At 38.8% G+C, this 25,089-nt stretch overlaps 1 protein-coding gene across 9 annotated transcripts in view; it reads right to left on the bottom strand.

Annotated features, from left to right (window-relative positions):
* Nucleotides 1-25,089, bottom strand: part of HDAC9 (histone deacetylase 9) — a 487,500-nt gene that overhangs the window by 190,726 nt on the left and 271,685 nt on the right. For 8 of the 9 annotated variants that reach the window (XM_074574812.1, XM_074574814.1, XM_074574815.1 and 5 more), the window contains 7 exons: nucleotides 24,564-24,695; nucleotides 21,821-21,936; nucleotides 16,004-16,126; nucleotides 13,323-13,370; nucleotides 12,671-12,881; nucleotides 12,051-12,268; nucleotides 3,307-3,576 (listed from right to left, as the gene is read on the bottom strand). In XM_074574812.1, coding sequence (XP_074430913.1) covers nucleotides 3,307-3,576; nucleotides 12,051-12,268; nucleotides 12,671-12,881; nucleotides 13,323-13,370; nucleotides 16,004-16,126; nucleotides 21,821-21,936; nucleotides 24,564-24,695 — 1,118 coding nt within the window. Of the gene's footprint in view, nucleotides 1-946; nucleotides 3,577-12,050; nucleotides 12,269-12,670; nucleotides 12,882-13,322; nucleotides 13,371-16,003; nucleotides 16,127-21,820; nucleotides 21,937-24,563; nucleotides 24,696-25,089 lie in introns of those variants that run through there. The other variant, XM_074574821.1, reaches the window with a different exon arrangement.

Raw genomic sequence — 25,089 nt, 5'->3', positions numbered from 1 at the left:
AGTTTCCTAACCTAAAACTTGAGTTTTTATCTAATATTTTTGTGTGTGTGACTGACGAAACATTACTTTGCAGTTATATCACTGAAAGTAGTTAGATTTGATTTACGGAAATATTTATTCTTAACATGCTTATGTTGCAGAAAGCATTTTATTTTAGTTAAAATTATACCGGAGTGGAAGTTGTTAAAAGCCTTTGCCATTCAGATGAAGGGTTAGAAGAGCCAGAACGCAGTGATTATCTGAACTCTTTTGGTAGTAATAATTCATGTATTTCAGCAACAGAGATAGATAGGTTTGCCGTACAAACTATTTCTCTCTGTAGATCTGAAGCAAGCTTCAGGAAATATCACAAACCAGTAAAGCATTTAACGTCTTGATGGAAGTGCTGAGGTGCTTCCAAAGCAGGACTTGACTGTCTTACACAATTGCTTTAAAATCTGCAAAGTTTGTGGATTCCCTCCCTCCCCAGCATATTTACAGGCGGACTCTAGTTTTGCAAAGGCCTTGAGGAACACCGAAGAGGTCAGTATAAGCCCAGTTTCAGATCAATACCTTTTGGGTTCTAGGCAGATTTTAGAAATGTCATGGAAATTATTTCAGTTCATCTGAATTTTGGATAATTAGGAGCCAAGAAGCTGGGATTCACCTTTACTTTTCCTGTATGGTACAATATATGATCACACGTTCAAGACAGATGCCATGATGGGAAAATGAGCATGCATCAATACTATTTCCACATTCACTAAAACTTATAATGGCTGATGCAGGATAAAACAAGAGACCAAAAAAAAGACTTTGTGTAATCATTGTAAGAATCGTGTAATAAAAACCTTGCTCCTGAAAGCCTGAATTGTTTCAACAACGTGTAGCGAACATATTTGGTTATACAAAGCAAAAGCACAACTAAGTTATCAACTTTACACAAAGTCAGATATCTGAAAGGGGATCTTTTAAAAAAAAACTTTATTTGAGAAAGGAAGAGACTTATATCAGAAGGCAAAAAAAGGGAACATACAAACAGAATATATTTACAACACAAAACAAGAGATCACCTCTAAGGGTGTAAATTATAATAAATACAGTAGATTTAAAATGTAAGAGACAATTATCAATTAGAAATGTGGTTGTTTAAACCCAGTTTTCCTTTTCACTGGTTCCAGGTAGTTTCTCTATTTAAATTTTATCCAAATTTGAAAGATTCTGAAATTAAAGTCCACTAATGTATTGGGGTTTCTCACCTGAATGACATTATAAAAATATCTTTTGTCCTTTGTGAATACATGTCTTTGAAGTGATATTGTACAAAAGTCTTCTCATTTGCAAGTTTCTCCCCAGATAAAATGTATTTTAAAAGATGCACTATCCCTTTTTGATGAGGCTGAAGTCAGGTTTCGAAGAAAATTAAACTTATACAGAATGGGAAAAACATGTAATTTCATTTTTATATGCTTCACTTTTTGAATGTGAAATGTCATTTCTTTCATCCAAAATGGAGAAAGATTTCTGTTCAAATATGAAGCACAAATAAAAATCACCTGTATTTTCTCAATTAATAAATCTTTCCTATCTAAGATGATCTTTATGTTTCAGGAGGTCTTTCATTTTATAGGAACGATATAGTCCATGTGTTTGGAGACCTTCTAGGAAAAAGGATAATGTATCTTTAGAAGTTGCAACATTTTATAAGAGATTTAATAGTATTAGAGCATAATGTAAACAACACATGCTAATAACATATTTTAGAACAATTTCTACATTTGGCAAAACATCTATCTCTTTTGAAACAGGATACTGCACCTTAAAATACCTCAGCTTTAGAAATATAAATATTTTTAATAGAAAAAAAACCTGACAAGGATTCCAGGTCAGTTTGGGATTATCCATATTAAAGGGGATCTTAATACAATGAATCTTTAACTAGCTTAACAAAAGTAAACCTATAAAACAAGGTAAACATATCAAAAGGGAATATGAAGGAAATGTTTCACTGGAAAGCTTCCTTAACAATTTCCCTACTCGCTTTGTTATTTTCTTTGACAATAAATCAATTCATAGAGTGCCTTTAAAAACAGAGGGAGCACTGCCCCGTCCCCCCCACCCCCCCGCAGCCAGCCCCGCATTCCTCAGCACATGAATCACTTGGGCTTCCTGTTTCCATAAGGCATTTCCTGTCCCCCCTCCCAAAATCACTTTTCTGCAGGAGAACAGCGGGGACCTGACAGAGTATTGACTTAAATAAACAGGGCCTTCCCCTGCATCCAGCCTTGCTCTGCCTGATCCTACAGCGAGGGAGAGGGACGCCGGCTGCACACACGCGCCGCGCTCGCCAGCTTGGGTGAAAACGCCTGCCGGCAACCTGAACTTGCCTTTTGCCAAGTTGGCATTTTAGGCACAGGCGTTGTTTTAGGATGCGTCCATGAGACCTAGCAGTAAAAGTTATGCGGTATTGTACAACTTGTCTTTATTTAAAAAAAAAAACCAAAAACAACAACAAAAAACGAGTGACTGGATATCAGATGATAGTGGTAACAGCTCTGTGCTGTTCCTGCAATATCCTAATAACTGATTGGAACCTAATGCTGCGTTTTGCTTCTCACCAGTACTTGCATCTGCTTCATTTAAGGATGTCTCTGTGGACAGTATCATCAAATAAGACAGAATGAAAAATTAACTAAGCAGTGCAAAATAAGAAAACAATGCCATTTTTAAACAGTGCCTTGCCTTGCCTCTTTACATCCACCTTGTATTCTTCTCTAAATTATACTTTATACACCAGCCTGGGACCACCGATATAGCAGTCAGTACCTGTCCACTGGGGAAAAAATACCCTAACGTTAACAGTGTTCGAGACTACAGTATGATACAGTATATACAGATAGCTGAAAGCAAAAGTCAGAGGATTCAAAATCAGCGAAGAAGAACGTTTCATCAATCAGGTCTGGAAAACTAATTCCAGCAATTGCTGATCTCAACAAGCTAGGTGATACGAGTTCTCTTTCACTAGAACTAAGCGATGTAATGTAATCCTGGGCTAATACAAAGTCTATCAGCTATTACGCAAAGATTTATGTAGAATAATTGATTGCAACAGGTATTTTCTCAATTAGTGGCCATTAGGATGAGCTTCACTATGTTTTCAAGTGTGCATACAACACTTCTGCCTTTGTTAGATTCTTTGAGCGGTAAATCAGGATTTGCTAGATCAGTGAATCAAAACACAAATGCTTATCAAAGCCTGGAAAATGCACGTGATGTTCAGATAATAACCTTGATTACAAATCCTGGAGCTAAATCTTTGCCTATTACCTGTTGCATAAAAGCAGCTTGCTCCCCAGATTCCATTTGCTGGGTTTGAACATCCTCATCACTGTCCGGTGGCTCCTCTTTGACTTTCACAGCCCCCACCTGCTGTCCTATTCTGTCATCCACACCAGCACTGCTGCTCTCGGCCCTAACGCTGGCACCGCTGGCGGGAGCTCGCTCCTCCTGCATGGCGTGATCGCTGTGAAGCTCTTCCTCAGCTTCCTCCAGGTGACTGCCAGGCTGCTTGAGCTGCTCAATGGACTTAGAGAGCATCTGGAAAGAGAAAGAGGGGAACAGCTATTGACTCCTTTCGCTGATGCTGAGAAGTACTAGATTTGCACTGACAAAATCAAAGCTGCCGCAGCAAACCCAGCTAGCTACGCATCGCTAAAATATTAATGTACAGCGAAAATAAAAAAGAACCAAAGTGCCTAAGCAAAAAGTCCACTTGTTATTCTGCAGCAGAAAATACCGTGTACGGAGAGACGGCTACACAGTAACACTAAACTAAAAACAAGGCAGAATACTGAAAACATTACACATCTGTTACGCTCTTACAGCTGGTAATCAAAAGAAATTAGTCTGCTTTCATACTCTTCAACCATAAAAGCAGACATTTATTTTACTATATTACAGTTCATTTTCCACAACACGAAATTATAAAGGACCTCTAAGATATAACAAAATTAGTAATCTGGTTAATATTTTGTTATAAGCAAGTGAGGGAACATTCACACAAGCTTTTCTATCAATTAAAGCATGAAGGCACTAAAAGTCAACAAAGGAGCGGTGACGAAGAGCTGGTGTCAGCCACCTCTCCTGTGGCACAAAGATGCCACACTACAAGCACGTCTGCCCCTGACTGGGAAGACTAAAGCTTTTGCTGTGCACGTTACAGGTATCCCTGTTTCAGCAGTGATGATACAACACAGCTACCCAGACAATACTGCTTTTACAACCATTAACTGCCATTATAAAGCTTTGCTGAGGTGCCAGATGCTTGAGCACTACAATCAAGTATAGTTTATGTTTTACTATTTAAGATGCAGCAAATGTATTCCCAAATAGCCCAAGTGTAATACAAAAAAGCCAAAACTGAAAAAAACCCAACCCTGTTTGTTGAAAGAGACGCAGATCAAGTGAGTAAGCATCTGCAGGGTCAAGTTGAGTAATTATCATTTATTCAACTTGCCTACTTGATTTCAAGCAAATACTGATTCGTATCACCAAGGTCAAATATACTGAGAGGGGAAAAAAAACACCTTTTACCACACAAACTTCCCTCTTCCCATCTGCCTCCCCCCATACCTATCAACTCTTTCAAACTGAGTTTTAGCTAGTGCTATACACTGAGTTACTGGACGGCTTCAGCAGAGCTAGTTTGTCACAAACCATGGACAGTCTGGTTTCATTCGGCTCACAAATGCATAAAGAAAACTGCCACCCTAGTGAAGGGCAGGGCTGTCATGTAAACTATGATCAAGAAGCTACAGCTGGATTCAGGAACTCCCACAAAGTCAACAAGAAGAGTTGAAAGATGTGTTTGTACAGTTCCAGTTGATGCTCTGACGCATAAGCCCCGCACCAGTGGAGAAACAAATTCCACAGTGGATATCTACACATTTCGCTCACAGCAAACCTTCATTTTCAGGGCAGTGATGGAAGTTTAATGGCTTACTAAAAGGAAGCAAACAAAATATCCCTTTTCATTACCGCAGTAACTGGCAAATCACAACATGTGTATCCTGCATGCTGCAGGTGGCATGCTCTAAGCTGGGGAATCCTTACTACTGCAGCTAATGCAGAGTGTCTTCTTTTATTAAGCAGCATCTGGACAATTTCTCAGACCAAACCCATAAATCTTTTCCGGTTGCTCCTCAGGGGATGACGCTGAGCAAGAAGGCACTGGAGCTAACTCCATGTATTCAGCCCGGGCACACTCCTCTCTGGCGCTTTGTTAAACATCTGTGGGCGAGCCCTCTCCACTCCTCAAGCAAGGAAAGAAAGGCAGGTCTGGCTGCTCGGCTGGCTGCTAGCAAGCAAATACAAGCTGAAACATCTGTGTGACAGATAATCATATACAGCTACGAGAGTCACTGATGCTGATCCATCTGTAAACCATTCCGTGTGCCAGTTGCTTGACATCAGGTGGGTTATTGTGGAGGGGAAACCAAGAGAAAATGATTGCATGTCCACAGCAAAGTTCAGACACATATTTAGCTCATTACTGCTCTCTTTTCTTTTATGCTTTTTCACTTTTGTGTCAGGCTCTTTCTTCTTCATGCTGCTGTGTGGCACAGATACGCTGCTGGGCTTTCTGAGGCAACACATGATGGCCTGCAGTACATAATCTATACGTGGAACACCTTCAAATGCTTTTTGCATGTAATCAGTGGAGTAAGTCACAGTGTAATCAGCAAGCACACATAAGGGGGCTGCGGGGACTCGAGTGGTATTTGTGTGCATTTCAATTTGCGGTGTTCCTGTTTTGGGGTCTGATCCCACGCCGTGGAAGTCAGCAGGGGATTTGCTCCAGACTTCAGCAACAGGAGGAGCTAAACAAATTAAATTTTCTAAAACTCTGTGAAATGAAAGTCTTTATGTCTTTACTACAAAATCTTATTAAAAACATCCTTTACACTGTGACCTTTTTGAGGCAAAGGGCTATGAGGCACTACAGTCATGTCCTCTCATATGACAGAGCATGACAAAAACGAGCGGATGGCATGGTACAACGGGGGACCCAGCACCTGAAAACCACTCCTGCCGCTCAGTCTGCTAAGCCACAGCTGACTGCTTTCTCTGTATCACCACCACGCTTCCATATTTGTTAAAGTGGTTTTTAAAGGCAGCTCGGCCCCATCTTATCCCAGTAATTACATTAGTAGCATTACCAGGAGACTGTTCACTTCTCCTAAATCAGAAACATTTTATTTTATATTCTATCTCCTGGTACTACCATGGAAAATTACGTATCTGGAGACACGCAAAGATATCAGTTTAGAGTCAATATTTCTATCTTATCTATCTAACGCTGGATTATATAGCTGAAAATGAGTCCTGAATGAACCACTGCTCAAGTCCTTTCACTGTGCAGCTGGATACTTCTGCTAAACTTAATGTTTAAAGCTTTCACTTTAAATCCCTGCTTTTTTTTTTTTCCTATATTTATCTGTAGGTACGTCAGGACTTTCTCTTCATTTTAATGCATTTTTTTGACTTTGAAAAAGTGATGGCTTAACCTGAATTTTAATAAGACTACATTTAAAAACAGTAAGACCATGGCTTATTTCACCAATGAATTAGAATTGTACAGATTGGTCTTCTTTAACCAGTACACTTTACTGTTATCGCCATTCCAACTAAAGGAGTCACTAAAAAAATGGTTTCATGATAATGTAACCTATACTTGTTTTCCTTTTATTTTCAGGAAATTAAACTGTAAAGGATATGCATGAGCCAAAGTAAATAGTGGCAGCAGGACAGGAAGCATTTACAGACATCAACTCCATTGTATAACTGCAATAGTGCAACCAAAAAAAGACATCAAACACAATCTAACATGCTTGCTTGTGCCAAAAAATGGAAGACTAAGTTTAAATAACCTGGACATTGCAATGGACCATTTTATAGGCCCTTCAGTCACAGCCCCTGCCTTTGTTTCTCCTTTGTAATGGTAAGCTTTTGTAAAATACAGTATTTCAAATAAAATGTCTTTACAAAGAGACACAGCACAAAATCCTGCAACAGCCACCCCATACATTTCTTTCCTGAATTAATTGTTCATTTTAAATACATGGCAGTCCTTTCTAAGAACGTATGTATACACTTATGGAACTCACTTTTTCTCCTTCTCTCCTACGGCTATGAGATTACTTTGACCAGCTATGTATGTGCTGAGCTGTACTGAAACAATTTGGCACCTGCTCACTGTTGTCTCTGTTATTTATGTAGTACAACATTTCTAAGGAATGTATTTATCTTTCAAAATCATTCTTCTGCATTATGGCTTAAACATTGGTTCTCAATAATGGAGAAAATGCTCGGGGCCTTTTTGAGTTCCAAACACAGTCAACTGTTGCTATAGTTCTGTCCAAATAATCCCCTGCTGCAAGCAATATTTGAAAGAAGAAATGTGCTACCTCTCACCTTCAGAAGATGCTAGTCAGAGGTGTAAGCTGGAAAGCCAAAACCTCAGTTGTAATATGTTTAATGAAACTAGGTTCATTTACTCCAGCGAGTAAAGATTGATCCAGTCTTCCATATTTCATTAAATATCATTCAGAGATGTGAATGATTAATATGGGGTTAACTGCATCTTTTCAATATTCCCTTTGACAACAAATAATCTTCCTATTTTTTTCCATCAATAAATCAACAGAAAATTCCATATTTTTTTTCATTTTTTATTAACAGATATCGGTCAATTATGATCACCACCCAAAGCACTAATGAATTTTTGCTTCCTATATATTTTTCGTCATGGATTTTTTACCTCACAGTCTTGCCCAATCACTGGTTCTCTAGACAAAGATGCTTTAAGCCAATTAACATCCTGGAATGAAAACTGAAATTCAGGTACTCCTTATCTAAGCTTTAACATTATCCATACTGCTCCCATACTTCAGTGCACACTACCAACTGCCCCATTATTTTAACCTTTACTACTCCGACACAGAGGAGGATTTTACCATTGAAAATAAACAGTCAAAATGCTACGAATACATTATCTTAAGAACAACTGTAGGGTTCTCACAGTGATCAAATAAAAGCTTGGTCCCAGTGAAGACAGTGCAAGTTTAGCTTCAGCGAAGGCAGGCCTTTATTCACCATACGTGACAAAAATACCATTTAAAGACAGGAGACTTTGTTCATGTACTCTTCACATTATGATTTCTGAGATTTTCTTGAACGCAGACTTCTGCTAGGGGCTTTGCACTTACATTAGTTACAACAAAAGCACCTTTTTTTCTCCAAGTGGCAGGGTCAAAGCTTTCTAGATACAGAGATACACAAATAACATCAAGATTTTAAGGTTTTTATTGTAGTAGTGGTCTTTTGGTACCCGTTTAACAATTTTAACTGGGGGTTTCAGACTTTGGACTCCCTTTATTGAGCAAAATGAAGATCTGCAATGGTGATCAAAGGGCCTTATGAGGAAATAAGCTGTCATTCGGACAGAAGTATATTAAAGCTGACAACGGCAAAGCTGATCTTCCCTAAGACAAGCGGAGTTCAGGTTACTGCAAATTCATTATTATTTTTTTCCCCAGAAACTTGGGATGAGGGTTTCTACCTACTTTTGGATGGGATGTCAACATTTGCAGAATGTTTTCTGAAGGTCAGCGTACTAGATCCCGCAGGTATAAATGTCAGACTTCAGTGGAGACATATACCCTTTCCCACATCAAAAGCCTGGCATCTGACAGCTGACCAGAAATAATCCATAGGGGATCTTCTCTTTGTTATTAAGGACAGAGGCACACCTCTTGGCAATGATTTGTTTCTTTTCAGAATGGAAATGATCCAGGGGAATTCTTTACCTCTGACCTGCGTGAGATTTTGCTTGTTATCACCCTCACAGCAGCACCGGCTTGGTGCTGAAGTATATTCTTTTCTCAAAGAAGAGAAATGGTTTTTTAATACAAAATAAATACAAGATCAATGGGGTGGGTTGCTCTCTTCCTCTTTTTGTTGTTACAGTAAGATTCACCCATATGTCCGCCAAAAAGACCTGACCAAAAACATTTTTCAAGGAGTGCTGACACATGTTATATCATCTTAGTTCAGGGCAAACATTCAAATACTGGGTTCAGTTGAAATATATTAAAGCCTTAAGTACCTAAGTCCTAAACATAAGGGAAAAAGGAAAGAGAAATGGAAAAGAAAAAGAAGGTATTAGCTAGTTCTAAGCTCTTGATCAACTGGCATTTAATAATCTTGTCAGCTTAAAATGGTTCTGGTCTTTCTCACCAAAACGTTTAAGAGAATGTTTGAGTATTCCTTATTAAAAAACCCTACAAAATTACTGAAAAGGAGGGAATTATACCTCTGTGCAGATTTCATTATACAGCCTATGAACAGAAGAGACAGAACAATGGAAACAAGTGCATGCATTCACTTGATACAGGCCCAAACTTGTCCTAAGAAATGAGAATATATTGGGTTGCTTTGCCACATGACCTAGAATATCTGCTGTTTTAAGGCTCAAATAACCCGCTTTGCAGAGTTTAAGTTTGATTTTAAAGCCATGAAATTATAGAATTAACTTCAACTGTAAATAGAGGCAAGTTTTAAGAATGAACAAAGCATATTCCACTGTGCTAGCAGAGTTCAAAAACCTTAGGTAGGCCACAGGTGTTCAATCTGAACATTTAAGTTAAAGGGGTAAAGAATATATTTTAAAATTCAGTACATAAAAGCCACTCCCTGATTTGATCTTTTCTCACTGTCTTTTGTATGGGCTACCCTTAAATTCCAATTTTCAAAAATCAGGTTTCATCTTTTAAGTATGTAAGAAAACCCCCTGGCTTTCTGTATACTCGCAGAGGACAGAAACCTGATTAGAGAACTGACATTTTTCAGTCCTATTCATTGACATGGTTCTTCTGAGAACGGCGCTGTGGCAGAACCTAGATGCTGAGAACTGTAAAGTCTGATAAACCACCCACATCCTCAGATAATCCACTGCTGCTGCGGCTGCAGCATGATCCTATTCCTCCTAAGGTGTTTGCTGCTCCGATGAGTTACCGTGCTCCTGACGAAGGCTAGCTGCTCTGGGAGGAGGGATAAAGGAGACTGAGAAGCTACCGGGGCAAAGGAAGTAGGGTATGGAGGTTCGAGGCAGCAAAATGCGCTAGGATAAACTTAAATTTCTATTTGCATATGTGCATAGCCTACATACACAATAAAAGCCAGGTTCACTAGGTTTTAAAGGAAGGAATTATTTTGTCTCTTTATCACAAATAACCATGTCAAAATGAAAGCATATTTCAAGTATGAGAGGGAAATATTCTCCTTAACATATATTTTCATTGCAGTTTAACTCAGAAAAAAACAGAAGTTACTGAAACAAGCATTATCCCAAGCCCACCTTCTTGTGAGGTACAATGCATTCCTTGTCCTATATGACTAGAAATATGTTTATGCGACTCCAGTTTAATTTTCACTTTCAGGACAAATGTACCTATATGGCACAACACATATCCTCCAATGCTATGGTAGAATTTACGTCAATAAGCAGATGATCTAACAAAAACATGTTAGTGGGGTGCTTTGCGTTGTGAGGAATGCATGAACTGATCGGTTTGTAGTGAATATCTACAAAGAGCAGAAAGACTCAGTACTTTATCAGTAAAAATTCTTTTCTTTTCAGACAATTGAGGGCAGGTGAAATATTTTCAAAACCTGAGGCTACAAGATATACATATGCCATCCTGATTAAACATATGGAATGCATACTCAAAGAAAAGCCAACTGGAGTCCTAGTTGAGTAATCAAAACACCCAAGCTGAGAGGGGTTAACGTGCAAGGATCAGCTCTGAACTTTGAAGTTTTCTGGTCTTCATTTTTCCTAATTAAGACAAGATTTAATAACCAAACCACTGTACAAACTATGTACTTAAACTCTAGGTTTGTTTCTAATTTTGTTGGGAATTCTTAGTAGCTTCCAAAGAATCAGTACCCCCTGGGAAGTTCACCCAGTAAGGTGGATTTTTTTTCATTTCTCTTAGGTACAGGGGCTGAATGCCCGCTTTTAATCTGTTTTTCTTTGTCATTGCCTCTTATATATAGTTATTAAGTAACCCTTGAACAAAAGAAGAAAACTATAGATGCACGATTAATATCTTTGAAGGGTAGAGGAGTTCCAGCAAACAACTTTTGGAAAGCTATGTAGTAAGAGCAGAAAAAAGTTCTCCAGATAAAAGCATTTAATTACTTGCATATCTTCCTTTTAGAGCAGGGAACAGCATCACATTTGTTGTAGAAGCATTAGCTTCTATTTAGATTCTGCTGCTCTTTGTTTATCAATGGATGGTCCCTTTTATTCTTTTTCCTCCCTCAGAATAAGGCATTACTCTACAGTGAAAGAGGGGCACAACTCAGTTCTCTATCTGATATTAGCAATTGCACATTCTTCTCTTTCTCCTTATATGGTAATTTTTTATCGCCATATAGAAAACAAACTTTCATGATACTAATTGACTTACAGAGAAAAAGTTGGATTGATAAAAGCTGATTAAAAATTTCTCCAGATGCATAATAAGTTTCTTACACAAAAAAGATCAATTTAAGCAGCCGATTGAGATCAAATGAGTTATATACATTTACTCCAAATGCTAATCCACAATGAGAAAGTTTAAAATACAATTTAAAGGCAGCTGAATGGAATTAGTGCTGAAACTTGAAAGTGCGCACTAAAAACTTTGATAGAAATCTAGTAATCTTTAAGGCATCCTTTACCATTCAACAGGAAACCACCTGCAATTTAAACCTGTATGATGCTTTGAACCCTATTTTGCTGAATTGTATTCTTACTGATGTCAAGAACCACAAATTACCTTTGCAGCATATTTCAGAAAGCTGCAAATGAAGATCTACACAAATGTTTATGCCAACTGTGCATAAACGAGATACTCATGCAAGAAGCTGTCTCCTGTCCACGACCACATGGCACCAGTACCTAAACTTCCTTATTAGTTTTCAACCTTTACGTTTATTGGAAATCCCTTTCTTTGGGAACTCACCTTATTCATGTGGATCTGCTGCTGGTACTGTTTCTGCTTCTCCAAAAATTGTTGATGCTGCTGCTGGATGACCAGCTGGGCCAAAGTGCTCTGAGGAAGAGGAGCTGACTGGGTTCGATTCAGGGGCCTGTGGCGAGGCAGTTTGTGGGCAGCTCTTATGCCAGGTGAGACTCTCTCCTTCGCTGCTAAAGGAGACTGTGGATGAAGAGGAACCGCTCCTGCAAAACAGGGACATTTCACTCCTGTGTGAAGAACAACAAACTAATAGTTCTAATAGGAGAGAAAGCTTTTGGCGAGAAGAGGGTGTATGTTGCAGAACTATGCATCAGCGCTGATGCAGTGGGACGTGTACCACGTGCCTCGCCACGCTGGGAAGTTCAGCAGCTGCAAAAGAATGTGGTGAAGTAATCATTTTCTCTTTTCCGTAATCATCGAATTCTTTCAGGCTAACGGAGCAGAATCACTGAAGGGGGAAAACAAAGATGCTGTCGTTTTTTCTCCCACCCTTCCATTTTCCCAGCGGTTAGGATGTATAGTATCTGTATTACCACATTTAGTCTAATGTGAATACAAACGTCATTAAAACCAAATCATTATTGTGTTGAAGTTTTGATCATTACCAGTCACAAGAAGTTTTTGCTGTCTCATTTGTTCTTTCAGTAACAGATGCTGCAAGAGAGCTTGGTGGCTGCTATTTGGCTTTCCTTCCAAAGCAACGTGCGGATGAGTTGAGGATGGAGGAATGTTCCCCCCATACTGTCCAGCCAAGGCCACTCCTTGTCTGAGCGACTGGGTCTCCCCCTTCTGCTTTTCTTTGAATGACGATGAAGCCTGTCAAAGGACAATTGCACTGGTAACTGCTTTTCATAGACCTGGCCGTTTATATCTACTTGATTAGATGGTCTTATGTCATACTTTATGAATACATACAGAAGAAAAGGTTAACAACCAACCCTATCTTACGCCTTGACTGTGAGATGAAAAGGTAGGAAAAACATGCCAGTTAAATGTAACACTGTGAGAAACTGAGTAACGAAACCACTTGAAAAATCAGTAATAAAAGCCAAAGCACAAGGAACTATTAGTTAGAACATTATTAATGAAAAGACGGGGCCTATCCTTAAAAGTCCTAACGACCTTCCCACAGCCTCCTGTGCAGGAAAACAGGGGATCAGAGGAAATAGTTTCCATTGAGTTTGGAATAGGCAAGCCTTGGTTTTTCACATAACGTTCCATCAGACAGCAAGCCAATCGCCAAAACAAAGTAATTACCTGTAGTAGTGGGAAGCTATTACTTTTCCTGGAGCACTCCCTGACTCCCTGAAGGACAGCACAAATGTAAGTTTTACACCTTTGCAAAGTAAATTTGTACAGTTAAACTCTCATCTACAGAATCATCAAGAGCTGTTGTATATGTGTGGCATTTTAAAGTACCCTTATAAATAGCACAGTTATTGATTTAAAGGTTTTGGAAGTTTTGGCCCTTCAGGATTGCAAATGCACAATATATATTTCTTTTATTATTATTATATTTCTTTTTTCATTGTCTAGTTTAAAACGAAAATTATTTCTTAAAAGAGCAGTTAAAGCAGCATAACATTTTTTACAGCAAGAACAAAAACCTAAGAGAAACAAGCATGTTGAGGCTTTCAGATAAGCACTTATGGTAAAAACAGTATCTCTGATAATCTGAATTCCATAAATTCTAATGAGGCAAACCAAAGTTTTCACTACTATTTTTTGGGTGTATGGTTACTTTACACTCTGTTACCATCCTTCTCTGAAAAATAAACACCCAAGTAAACTTTACATTCAATTTGCAACTGCTTATTCTGGTAACAGAAATAAACATTACTTTCACAAGTCAACCCCTTTGTTTTTTCTAATGCCAAAACTAATATTTGGTGCTAGTTGGCCACATCAAAAGCTCTTATGATTTGAGTGAGAAAATGAAAGATATTTTCATTTCCATTTTAATGTTATAAAATTACTTTGAAGATAGTTATATTTTTTTGTGAAATAGCTAAGAATTTTTTTACGAAATCATCTGGAAAAGTAAGAACTACTTTTCATGATCAGTTCTATTTTCCCATCCCTTAAAAACAATAATTTGCTTATAAATATCTCATGAAAGGCTTCTAGAGAACTGATTTAAAGCTTACATAATTTTCTTTGCAACGTTCTATATCTGATGTTAAAATGTTGGATTGCAGCAATATATTATTGGTGAGAACATTAAATGTACTGAAAAAGCCATAAAATGACATGAAACTTTAACTTGAAACTAAGAGTAGCACTGGAATTAAGTGGCACTTATAACAAATCATAGTAGATTGTATAGATTTATTTTTATTCCATCATGGAAAGGGGTACTTACACCCCCAGAATTTGTATAGAAGTTACCAATTCATGTTCTAAGGAATTTAAATTGCTACAATTTCTGCAGAATTTATACACTTTGTATAGAACCACTATATAACTTATATTAGTATTTTTACATATTTTTGCTGTAAATCAGAAAGGGTAAGTTTTTACCAGTGGCAAAATTTTCAGATATTTTACTGGCCCTCATATTTCACCTCTAGGTTTCTGTTACTTGGTATAGATCTAAAGATCCTTATCCATCAGCATGGATTTCCATACATACCAAGTCTGTGTTTTCATACATTTCACATATTAATTTACCATTTAGCTCTAAATAAAGGTGATTGCTGCAGACTGAAAAAAGGGCATATATAATAACGTCACATATTCACTGATTTTATTTGTCTGATTAATAGCACACCCTTCAAATAACAAACCTAGCTGCAGGAATACTAGATTCTTCCCCTACTATCCTCCAGACCAGTTTAGGTTGCCAATGGAATCTCATAAAAAGTTACAGTTGTTGTACTTTACCAGGTAGGGGTGATCATATAATTTGAACTTTTATACTAAATCACCTCCTCACATACTTCTCGCCATGTCCAAAATCTGTTACCTGATTTGCATACATAAATGCAATACAGAATCATAGAATCATTTAGGTTAGAAAAGACCTTTAAGGTCACCGAGTCCAACTGTTAACCTAGCACTGCCAAGTCCACCACTAAACCATGTCCCTACGCACCACATCTACATGTCTTTTAAATACCTCCAGGGACGGTCACTCAACCACTTCCCTGGGCAGCCTGTTCCAATGCTTGACAACCCTTTTGGTGAAGAAATTTTTTCTAATTTTATCCTAAATCTCCCCTGGCGCAACTTGAGGCCGTTTCCTCTTGTCTTATCGCCTGTTCCTTGGGAGAGGAGTCCAACCCCTCCACATCCTCCTGTCAGGTAGAGAGCGATAAGGTCTCCCCTCGGCCTCCTTTTCTCCAGACTAAACAACCCCAGTTCCCTCAGCCGCTCCTCATAAGACTCGTGCTCTAGAGCCCTCCCCAGCTTCGTTGCCCTTCTCTGCACATGTTCCAGCACCTCAATGTCTTTCTTGTAGTGAGGGGCCCAAAACTGGACACAGTGTTCGAGGTGGGGCCTTACCAGCGCTGGGTACAGGGGGATGATCTCTTCCCTAGTCCTGCTGGTCATGCTATTTCTGATACAAGCCAGGATACTTTTGGCTTTCTTGGCCACCTGGACACGCTGCTGGCTCATATTCAGCTGTCTGTCCACCAATACCCCCAGGTTCTTTTCTGACGGGCAGCTTTCCAGCCACTCTTCCCCAAGCCTGTAGCACTGCATGAGGTTGTGGTGACCCAACTGCTACACATGGTCACTTGTTTATTTGTGATTAAGAGTGATTATTGCTTTCAAGTCGTGCCTTTAAACATTCAGATGTTGTCCAATGCAAAGAAAGGTCTGGCTCCTACTCCGAATCACTTACGGTCCAAAATGCAAAAAAAAAAAGAGAATAGGCAGAAAGTAGGTTTTCTAGAAACAAAAGTAGACAGGAAGGCTTGAGACTGGTCACTTACACTGATTTGAGGTTGTACTGCTGGAAGTCCCAAAGTAATGTTGGGCAGAGAAGGGGATGTGTACAGACTCAACAAGTTCACTGATTCATCCTGTACCAACAGGCGTTGCTGTGAAACCAGTTGCTGGAATAAAGGGGAAAGACAACAGATGTATAATCTCCAAGCTTTTTATCTTGGTTACTTTACCCTTATTACCCCGCTACATTGAAAGCCAATTATGCATCATGCATTGGTTTGCGTCCCAACGGGGTTCCAGATTAGGAAAAGTACTGTCCCTGTGAAAAGGCTGTTATTGCCTTTCTTAAGAAAGCAACTGATACATGTCTGGGATTATGCCTGGTTAGTAAGTCAAATTTCCATGCAAAACGAAAATCTTGAGGATTCCTAGACCATCCCTTCTCATCATCTTCTCATCAGCTCAACATCAGTTCTTCTCATCAACTACACTTTCACTACCAGAACCTCAGCGGGAACTTAGCCAATGAATTAAGGAGTAGATCTATCTGAATGAAAGGTGTCATGAATGTGTATGTTTACTTTACCACGGTTATTAGAATTGTTGTTGTAAGGTAAAATACATGGTTCCTACCTAGTCCATGTATTTGCTTACACAGATTGCGATATGGGGACGTTTCAGGCACATTCTTTACTTCCATCGACATGGGAATTTTGTGAAGGAAGTGAGGCAGATTGCCACATCTGCCATTTAAAACATGTACTTTGTTTCTCTATATATGCATATAAACAAAACCAGAATCCTGTCATCCTCTGATGGTGGGATACCCCTCACAACCTTCCTGATTCCCTTCAAGCTAAAATCTTTAACACTTCTTTTGAAGCCTTGTGATATAATTTTCAAGAACATGGAATTGCTGATATATTTTTAATTACTGTCAAGTAAAACCAGACATTCTACAAAGATCACCCTCTGCCTTCCATTCTAGATTCATTGGGAAGAAACATAAAAAGTTACATTACCACAACAGGAATCTTTTTGAAGCCTTTGCCTTTCTGCTTTAACAGTCATGTTTTTCAACATGTGGTCTAGTATAGTCGCTTGAATTACATTTTCTGTTTAACTCTTGCTTCCCTCCCAGAACTTTAACACAATAAGAGCTACAAAGGTCTTATTAGACTTAGGAACTCTGGCATGATATGGTCCCCAAGGGAACAACATCCTTGAAAAAGAATACCCTGTGTAACAGTATGACACAGTGACTGCTTTCTTCCCAAACAAAAAGCATATGGGACTCCAATAATAGACCACCTCCAAGAGGGATACTGCACACTCGGGCTTTGACTAAAGTAAATATAATAACTTGTCAAGCATGTTGCGGGGAGCTGTAGATTTTCCCCTGGACAAACCTGGAATATCAATTAACTCTGTAAAATACTTTGTGCTAATACAATGCAACTTCAGACCATCAATGAAAAGTGGTTAAGCACAAAAACACAGGATGTTATTCCAAAACATAACCTTCCTCATACAGTTTGTTTGGAGATACGACCTATCACTGAGACAATAACAGTAGAAGTCTATCTCTGTAATTTTCTTTTGGTACCTTGGGAATGTCAACAGATAGCACACGAAACAAAGAAGCTTCACTTGTGTATTACATTAATTCCCAGCTAAAAGTGCCTTGCCTTGATAACATCCACCTTTGACCGTGAATAAAACCAAGTATGTCAAGACTATGGAGATATTACTCAGGGAGACTACAAAGATTTAACAGAAAAAGGACACTACAGCAGCCCTAATGTGCCTCCTAGAATATAATCAAATTCGTAGCAATTGCAGCATCTATACAAAGCCACTTCAAAAGTGCACATTTCCTTTTTGGTTTTCAGTATGCCACTATTAACTTCTAAGATTTGAATCAAAAAACGTAACAGTGACAGGGCGTATAGCAGTAAAACACATTCCCACATTAAGGTCAGGCATGATTGTTTCATGAGGCAGAATCAATCATGTTATGTACCATGGGAGTTTATTGTTGAAAACACAAATTTATTAGTAAGTGTATTTCCATCCAATTTCCAATACCGCGAATAATCAGTCATTTTCATTTTGGTAAGTAACGATTTTTAAACATATTTTCAGGCAATGTTAGCCTAAACACCAGTTAAACCTCGTCTCCCAAAATCAGTTTAGTAGTCCACCTGCATACATTAAGGTCCTGCGTATGCTGAGGCACAACTGCGTGACCCCACCTGCAGCTTCTCTTTGTACACAGTTGACCGTACCTGGAAACGGTGGCACAAGCTGGAGCTGCCGCCAGCGTCACAACGGCTAAGCCGTGGTCCTTGACCTACATGCGGACTTGATGGTTTGGATTGGCACCTAAATTACCCCAAAGAGCAACTTTCCCTACTTGCTCCCCTATACGTGCACTCACTGGGTTCGTGGATCCTGCTTCCTGACGCTTAAAATGGCCTGTCCACAGAGTTACCCTCTTTCTCAAAATAGGGCACAATAACTAAATGTAACAGTGCAAAATGATCAGCAAGTAACCATGTTTAGTTGTTGTTGTACTTCTGTTGTGCTATCGGGAACTGCTGAGAAGCAGGAATACCTATTTCATACGTGCATGTTTACATGTACATTTATACATCAGTAGGGGAAGGGGAAATGGTTTGGCCTTAACGCTTCTCAGTCGCGGAGCTACAGTAATGCTGTCAGAGCTTTGAATAACCACAGTTACTTACACTCTTATTTCCTAATGCTTTTGGGGTGGGTTTTTTTGTAATTAACTAGGCTTTGTTCACAGACCCTTGAAGCAACCTCATCAGCTGGTCAGAAGCCTATGCAATTTGCCACTAGCCACTTGCAAAGAGCACCACAAGGAGCTGAGTATCAGAAACGTAGAGCTGTGGAGTTGCACAAATCAAGCACGGGTTTATCTGCCATGCATGTCATTTATGTCTCCTGTATAATCGGGTGATATTCTAGGAAATGCTGCTCTCCAAAGCGCAAATGAAAGAAAGAAAATGATCTGAAGCCCGCTTACACCAACTGGAAACTTTCCATTGCCTTCAACGGCTTTGGACCAGGCCGTGAATGCCTAAAATTAATCACTTGGCATGACTAAGGGAGGCTGTCCCTCTGAACTCCAGGGACGTGTTGTGCAGGGGCTCAATCCTGCTTGCATTTCTCATGCAAGTAAGATTTAGTCTCAGCACAGCAGGTGACCTGAAAGTATACAGCGTGCTACAAGAGACAAATAGCTACTGCGGTGAACCTTGATGATACTGGAGACAACTGGGCCTAATAAAAACAGCATTTTATTTATAAGGTGCAATTAAAATCTTGAGTTTAACTTTCAAGTTTCATATAATGAGACCAGTGTTTTAACAAATGGTACTGGAAGTACCATTAAGGGAACTGTGATAGTAAAAGATTATCTGCAAAAATATAGCGTTTGCAGAGCACCTTTGTTCATTCAAAAAAATGTAAATGTCTGCCCACCAGACTGTCTGCTCCGGAGGGTAAACCACTTAAAAGCCTCGCTATTCAAATGGATATGGCAAAAATACTCCAAAAGTCTGTTTCATTACTGATAATGCTCTAATTTTGTCTATGCACTAGAGTGTAATCATTTACGGTATTGACTCATGTTTTACTGGTAAATGGCTCTCTGTCATAGCAACCTGTTTTCCCCCAGCAAAAAGTGTTTTATTTGCTGCCATGAAAACCGTGGCTATCCACCCACTCAGATATGAGCACAACACTTACTGCAAATGTCACAACAACGATTATGAAACAACAGCAACGTGAGTCATGCAGGATTAGAGCAAAACAAGTGATATTTTGGGTGATTTTGGAACACTTATCCTATTATTAGAAACTTCTGTACTCTGTGTATCTGATGAAAAATTGATTAGATATATAGCTTTTGAGAGCTGGCAGCTAATGCTAAATTAGAGAAGAGATACGTAGGAGTTTGGCTGCTATTAAACTACCAAAGAAAACCCCACTGAAATCAAAATGCACTGAAGTTGAGATTTATGGAAAAATTTTTGAGCCCACAGGACCACAGTACTAACAGGCAAGTAACCAGAGAGGCAAAGAAATCCCTGACTGGATCCGGAAATGGAAATCAGTAGTTTCAGCTTCTGCACTCTTCCAGCGAGCTAAGTGACCGACTCCAGCACGCAGAGCCCAACTTCTAAAGGAACTTTTTAGGCTCATTTGAGCATCTGTGATTGTATGGGGGGGCTATAACTTCTGATCTCTGGCATCGTAACAGCAAATGATACGTAATGCAATGTTCTATTAATAAACAGAATATAATTCTGCTGGTTCTTGCTACAACCTTTCCAAATCTCCCCAGAGAGAGATTGCCAGCTTGACCAGATTGTATGCATTTCTGATGGTGGTTCAACACTGTAGGCAAGTGTCCAGAAACTATAACATGCAAAGTAATAAGCACCGTTTATCAGTCTGAGAGATTATTCACTTTGCATTTTGTAGTATCCTCAAGGTCAATACAAGATCCAATTGGACGAGATTTCCTGTTTAACACAGCACTAACGCCCATATATTACAAACTTCTATCTAAAACATTTCCAATATTAAAATATACCATTTAATTCCACTGAACTAGGATCTGATCTAATCCAAATGATGGATCTTACTCTGCATCATTTAAATTTTTTTGCAATCACATACAGGGGGGCTATGAGGCAAGACCACATGTTAGCCATCAATGCATTTTTTTTTTCTTTTTGGTTACGGGCCAGAGAGAGGCTACTAATCAGTGCGCAGAGGTCACCCACCTGCCCCCTGGATCATAGTTCACACACACAATTAATTCATTATGGGCAAAAGTCACTGCTGGAGGTTGAACTGCCCATTCCAGGTTTTTTTGAGGTGAATGTCCTGTCACTGACCTGGAGAAATAGCTCCATTAGCTAAAACTCTGTTAAATCACACTTTCTTATGCGATTTTTCTAACATAATGAGTATAAACCAACAATTAATAGAAAACTTTGCCACCGAAGCAGGAATTGCTGTAAGTATAGGCACTGGATACATAATATTGTGGAACTTGCTTCTCTCTTAGTTGCATTAGTTTATTGTCCCTTTACAATATCGCCATGGAAAGCATGACTTAGGCATGTCGTCTATGCTAAATGAGGTTTATCACAACTGATTTGCCATCTGCATTCCTGTTGTTATAGGCACGTATGTATGAAACAGAGTAAGAAGTAGATAAGATTCCTTCTGTGTACAATCTCCCTTTACAAAACAAGTATCCCAGACTCCTGGCATCTCGGTTATGTTGAAGTACTGCCCTGATAAGGAAACTGAGGTACAGTAAAACAAAACGCAGGTGTGAAAAAGGATTTAGTCACCTAACTTCGATACTGTAATTAAAAAAATCTACTTCAGCAGCCATCTGAACCTGTGACCACCTTAACTCATACGTGTTAGGATCACCAATGCCTAAATCACTCTTTTGCATGCGAAAGTTCTTCATCAGCATTCAACACTGTGCACCTCTTCAGGTTATCCCAGGAGGTAATGTTCTGCAACACAGATGCTTCCAAGTTCCTTCTATAGCTCCCTCACACTCTTCCAGCAGCATCACTGCTGCTTTTGTTCAGACTTTTGTTACCAAAGAGTTTCCTGAATATGCTCCTCATATATGAAGATGTATCTTACACATCTGATGTCAGCCTGCAATGTCCTGGAATCCCTGATAATTACATATTCTGCGATTACTCTGCCTGTGAGTATGATCAAATTGAAGTTTCAAATTGCTCCAGTCTAGAAATCTGAGCAATTATCTATGCAATGAGGAGAAAGCGTCTTACCTCAGCTTGAATGTTAGATGGCAAAACTGAGGTTTCGTTGTCTGTTATACTGCTGGTTGGACCATTGCTTGGGGAACTGGGACCTGATCCAGGGGAGCTGCTACTGACCGAGGATTCTGAAAAACAGATAAAGCATACATGAATTTCACACTGCAAAGGAACACATGATCTTGATTAATTGTATACTCCTTATGGCGCAGGTGGTTTTTGCTGTTGAAAAGTATCTATTGGTTATGAATGAGCTATTTACTTACATCAAAGATTTTTAATTCACCCTCCCTTCCTTTTGGTTTTCCTTTTGCGGTGCTAATGAGGAAAGATACTCTTTGTCTTTCCCCTTCTGATGTGCCTGCTTCACAAAGGAAGAATTTACTATTTATTTTTTCCACAAAGATGCTATGATCCTCAGTATCAGGCAGAGATACAGACATACAACTCGTAATGAGTAAAAAGGAAAGAAAGTCTTTTCTTCTTAATTGCAAAGAGTCCTGCCTCTGTAAGAGATCAAAATGACAGAGATAGGAGGCTTGCAAAGGTCATGATAACATGTCGTCAATTCTTGAGGCCTACTGCCATCCCCCTTCTGTTGAGAAAGGGGTTGAGTCCATTGCAGACTAATCATTACATACGCAAGTAACAATGGCAAAATACACACCGCTTTCACTACATCTTTGGCACAAATACGAAGAAATATTTACAGCATCCAAAAATCCCAAAACAGCATTTGAAAGGCTGTATGTTATCTTGATTTAAAGTTTCCCAAGCTCTGTCTAAGATAAAGGGGAAAGAGGATGATCTCATTGTGTGTTGTTGTATTGAGTTATTCTAATCCTACACTGATATAAATTAAATTTATGTAATGGAAACAGTTAACAAGGTTAAAGACGGAAGAGGACAGCATTAGTAGAGGTAAGCCTATTTCATGGGATAGCTTTCAAATTAAAGTACTCAAGAAGTTAAAATAATATCTAAATGTGGCAGTAAATATTCTATAGCCACTTTGCTTCTTTGCTCTTTCTGCCTCACTTCACATGCAAAAAATATATCCTCACTTTGACCGAAGTTACTGGGAAATTTCCTAGCTGTTTCTTGGACCTGTTGCTCTTTCTGACCAGAGTTGACCTCGATTTACTGAAGTGAATCCATACCCAGCTATGCTAACTGGCCAGGTGAAGTTCTTGCATAGTAGTCTCACTAGTTTTCATAGAAGAGCAGAAACACAAACTTATTCTTTTTTCTCACTTTTTAAAAAATTACAACAGCACTTTCTGTATAAATAGACATTTAAAGAAAGGGCTATTGTCAGTTAAAAGGATAAAAAAAAGTAGAAAAAGGTGTCAGACAAATGTTTGATCAGGGAAGATCAGATCATGAAAGGTGCAATATGTCATATAGCCTATATTAATAATTATAATGGGAATCTGTAAGGCTCCAAATTATTGTTAGAGCTAGGAAGAGAACACATTTATTTTCAGGGTTCTGCTCATTAAATCGCTGCAGAAAAAAAAAATTCCTGGGATAAGCAGTCTGCTTTATAAGCTACTTGTGAGCGTACAATATATAAAGAAATCACCTAAGGCTATGGAAGCAGAGATCAAGAATCTCATAAGAGCTTTGACAAATTAAAATAATAATTTAGCTGTGAAAAATTCTAATCTGGAAATAATTTATAGGGAAATTACCTTATTTAGGTACTTTCATACATACATTCACATCCATGTCCCTGTTTTACACATGACATACTGTGAAAAGTTGTCACAAGAATTGCATGCATGGAGACCTGAATTTTATATTTCCATCTTGGTGTGATATAATTCTGATATACCAAGTGAATTCAGCTCCATGTCTGACAGACCAGTAGCAGCTGGTTGCATAAACACATGGCCTGATTGTAACATCATTCGAACAAGCCATGAAGCTACCAAATATTGATGCAAAGTCAAAGCAAGAAATGTCAGAATGAGGACAAATACTCTAAATGCTCTTTTCCTTCAAAACGACCGATAGGGCCTTGGCAGCATATTAATCCTAAGGACTAAAAATGAGAGGACTTTACGCTGTTTGGGAACAAAATAATATAAGTAACAGAATTTACCACTCTGCAACAGCAAACATATGAAAGAAAGCCTTAGCACCCGTGGTTCATTCACCCTGTCACTTTTTAAGTTCAAGGGCAGGAAAAATATTGAAAATAAATACTATTTGATGACAAATTTTAGTGAGCCCTTGCATCAAAACCAACTAATCTTGACATTTTCAAACAAGAGAAACCAGAGGGATAGGGCCAAACACAAGACTCCAAAATGTCCTTGATTACCCTAAGTAATACCAGATAGGTGTTTATGCACCTGTTACTAGCATCTGTATTTTCCATGGGAGATGGGAAGTGGGAGATGCAAGACCCAAAATGTTGTCCACGTACAGAAGACACAAATTAAGGGAAGATGTCCTTTGATGTCCCTTGCCACCAAAAGTCTAACATTTGTTCTTGTACTTGCTGTTGTACTGGTTCCCAAGCTGGTTTGAAAGTAAGGCTTTCAAATTGACAATGACTTTTTAGTAAGTGGTAGAAAGATGTAGATTACAAGCTATTTATACACAACCATTTATTTAACATGGTTTTCTTTTCAGCAGCAGAAAAAAAAATACAACCTGTTGTTTAGCAAACAGTTTCAATTCCAAAACACCACTACAATTCTGTGAGCAGTCACAGCTGATAAAAAATTTCTCCATTCTTAATTACCTGTCACCTCAAAAAGTCGCTTCTTGAATGAACTGACAACATTTCCATCCTTCCTCCTGAGTAAAGGACTGCTCCTCCTTTCTGTCACCTTTTGTTTTAACCGTGAACGTACCTTCAAATTGGGCTCTGAAGCTGGAAATGAAGAGAAGAAAATAAATTATTACAAATCAAACTACTGCTTTTTGTCAGACACCACTGAGGTCCCACCATCTCATCCAAGGGGGGCTTGGAGGCCGAGATTTTACTGTCCATCCTCCCCAGCCTTCCTGCTGTTCCTCATACAACTCCGATTCAGACTGGAGGCTAGGGAAGAGTGGTAGAGAGCTGAAAAGCTTCGGATCCCAGGATTTTTCTCATCCTATTTCAACTCTGAAGGTACCCATTAATTTTTGTTAATGTCATAAGTACTAATTAGACATGAATGCAACTTTTATTCTACATAATTTTTATCTATCTTGTAGGTGAAAAGTTGGATGGAAATACTGCTTGGAACTTGGAACCTTATAATCGGATTATGGTCTGATGA

The sequence above is a fragment of the Larus michahellis genome, chromosome 2 (genome assembly GCF_964199755.1).
Source record: "Larus michahellis chromosome 2, bLarMic1.1, whole genome shotgun sequence".
Classification (NCBI taxonomy): Eukaryota; Metazoa; Chordata; class Aves; order Charadriiformes; family Laridae; genus Larus; species Larus michahellis.
Note: the sequence above shows the minus strand (reverse complement) of the source record. Positions and strands in the feature narration are given on the sequence as shown.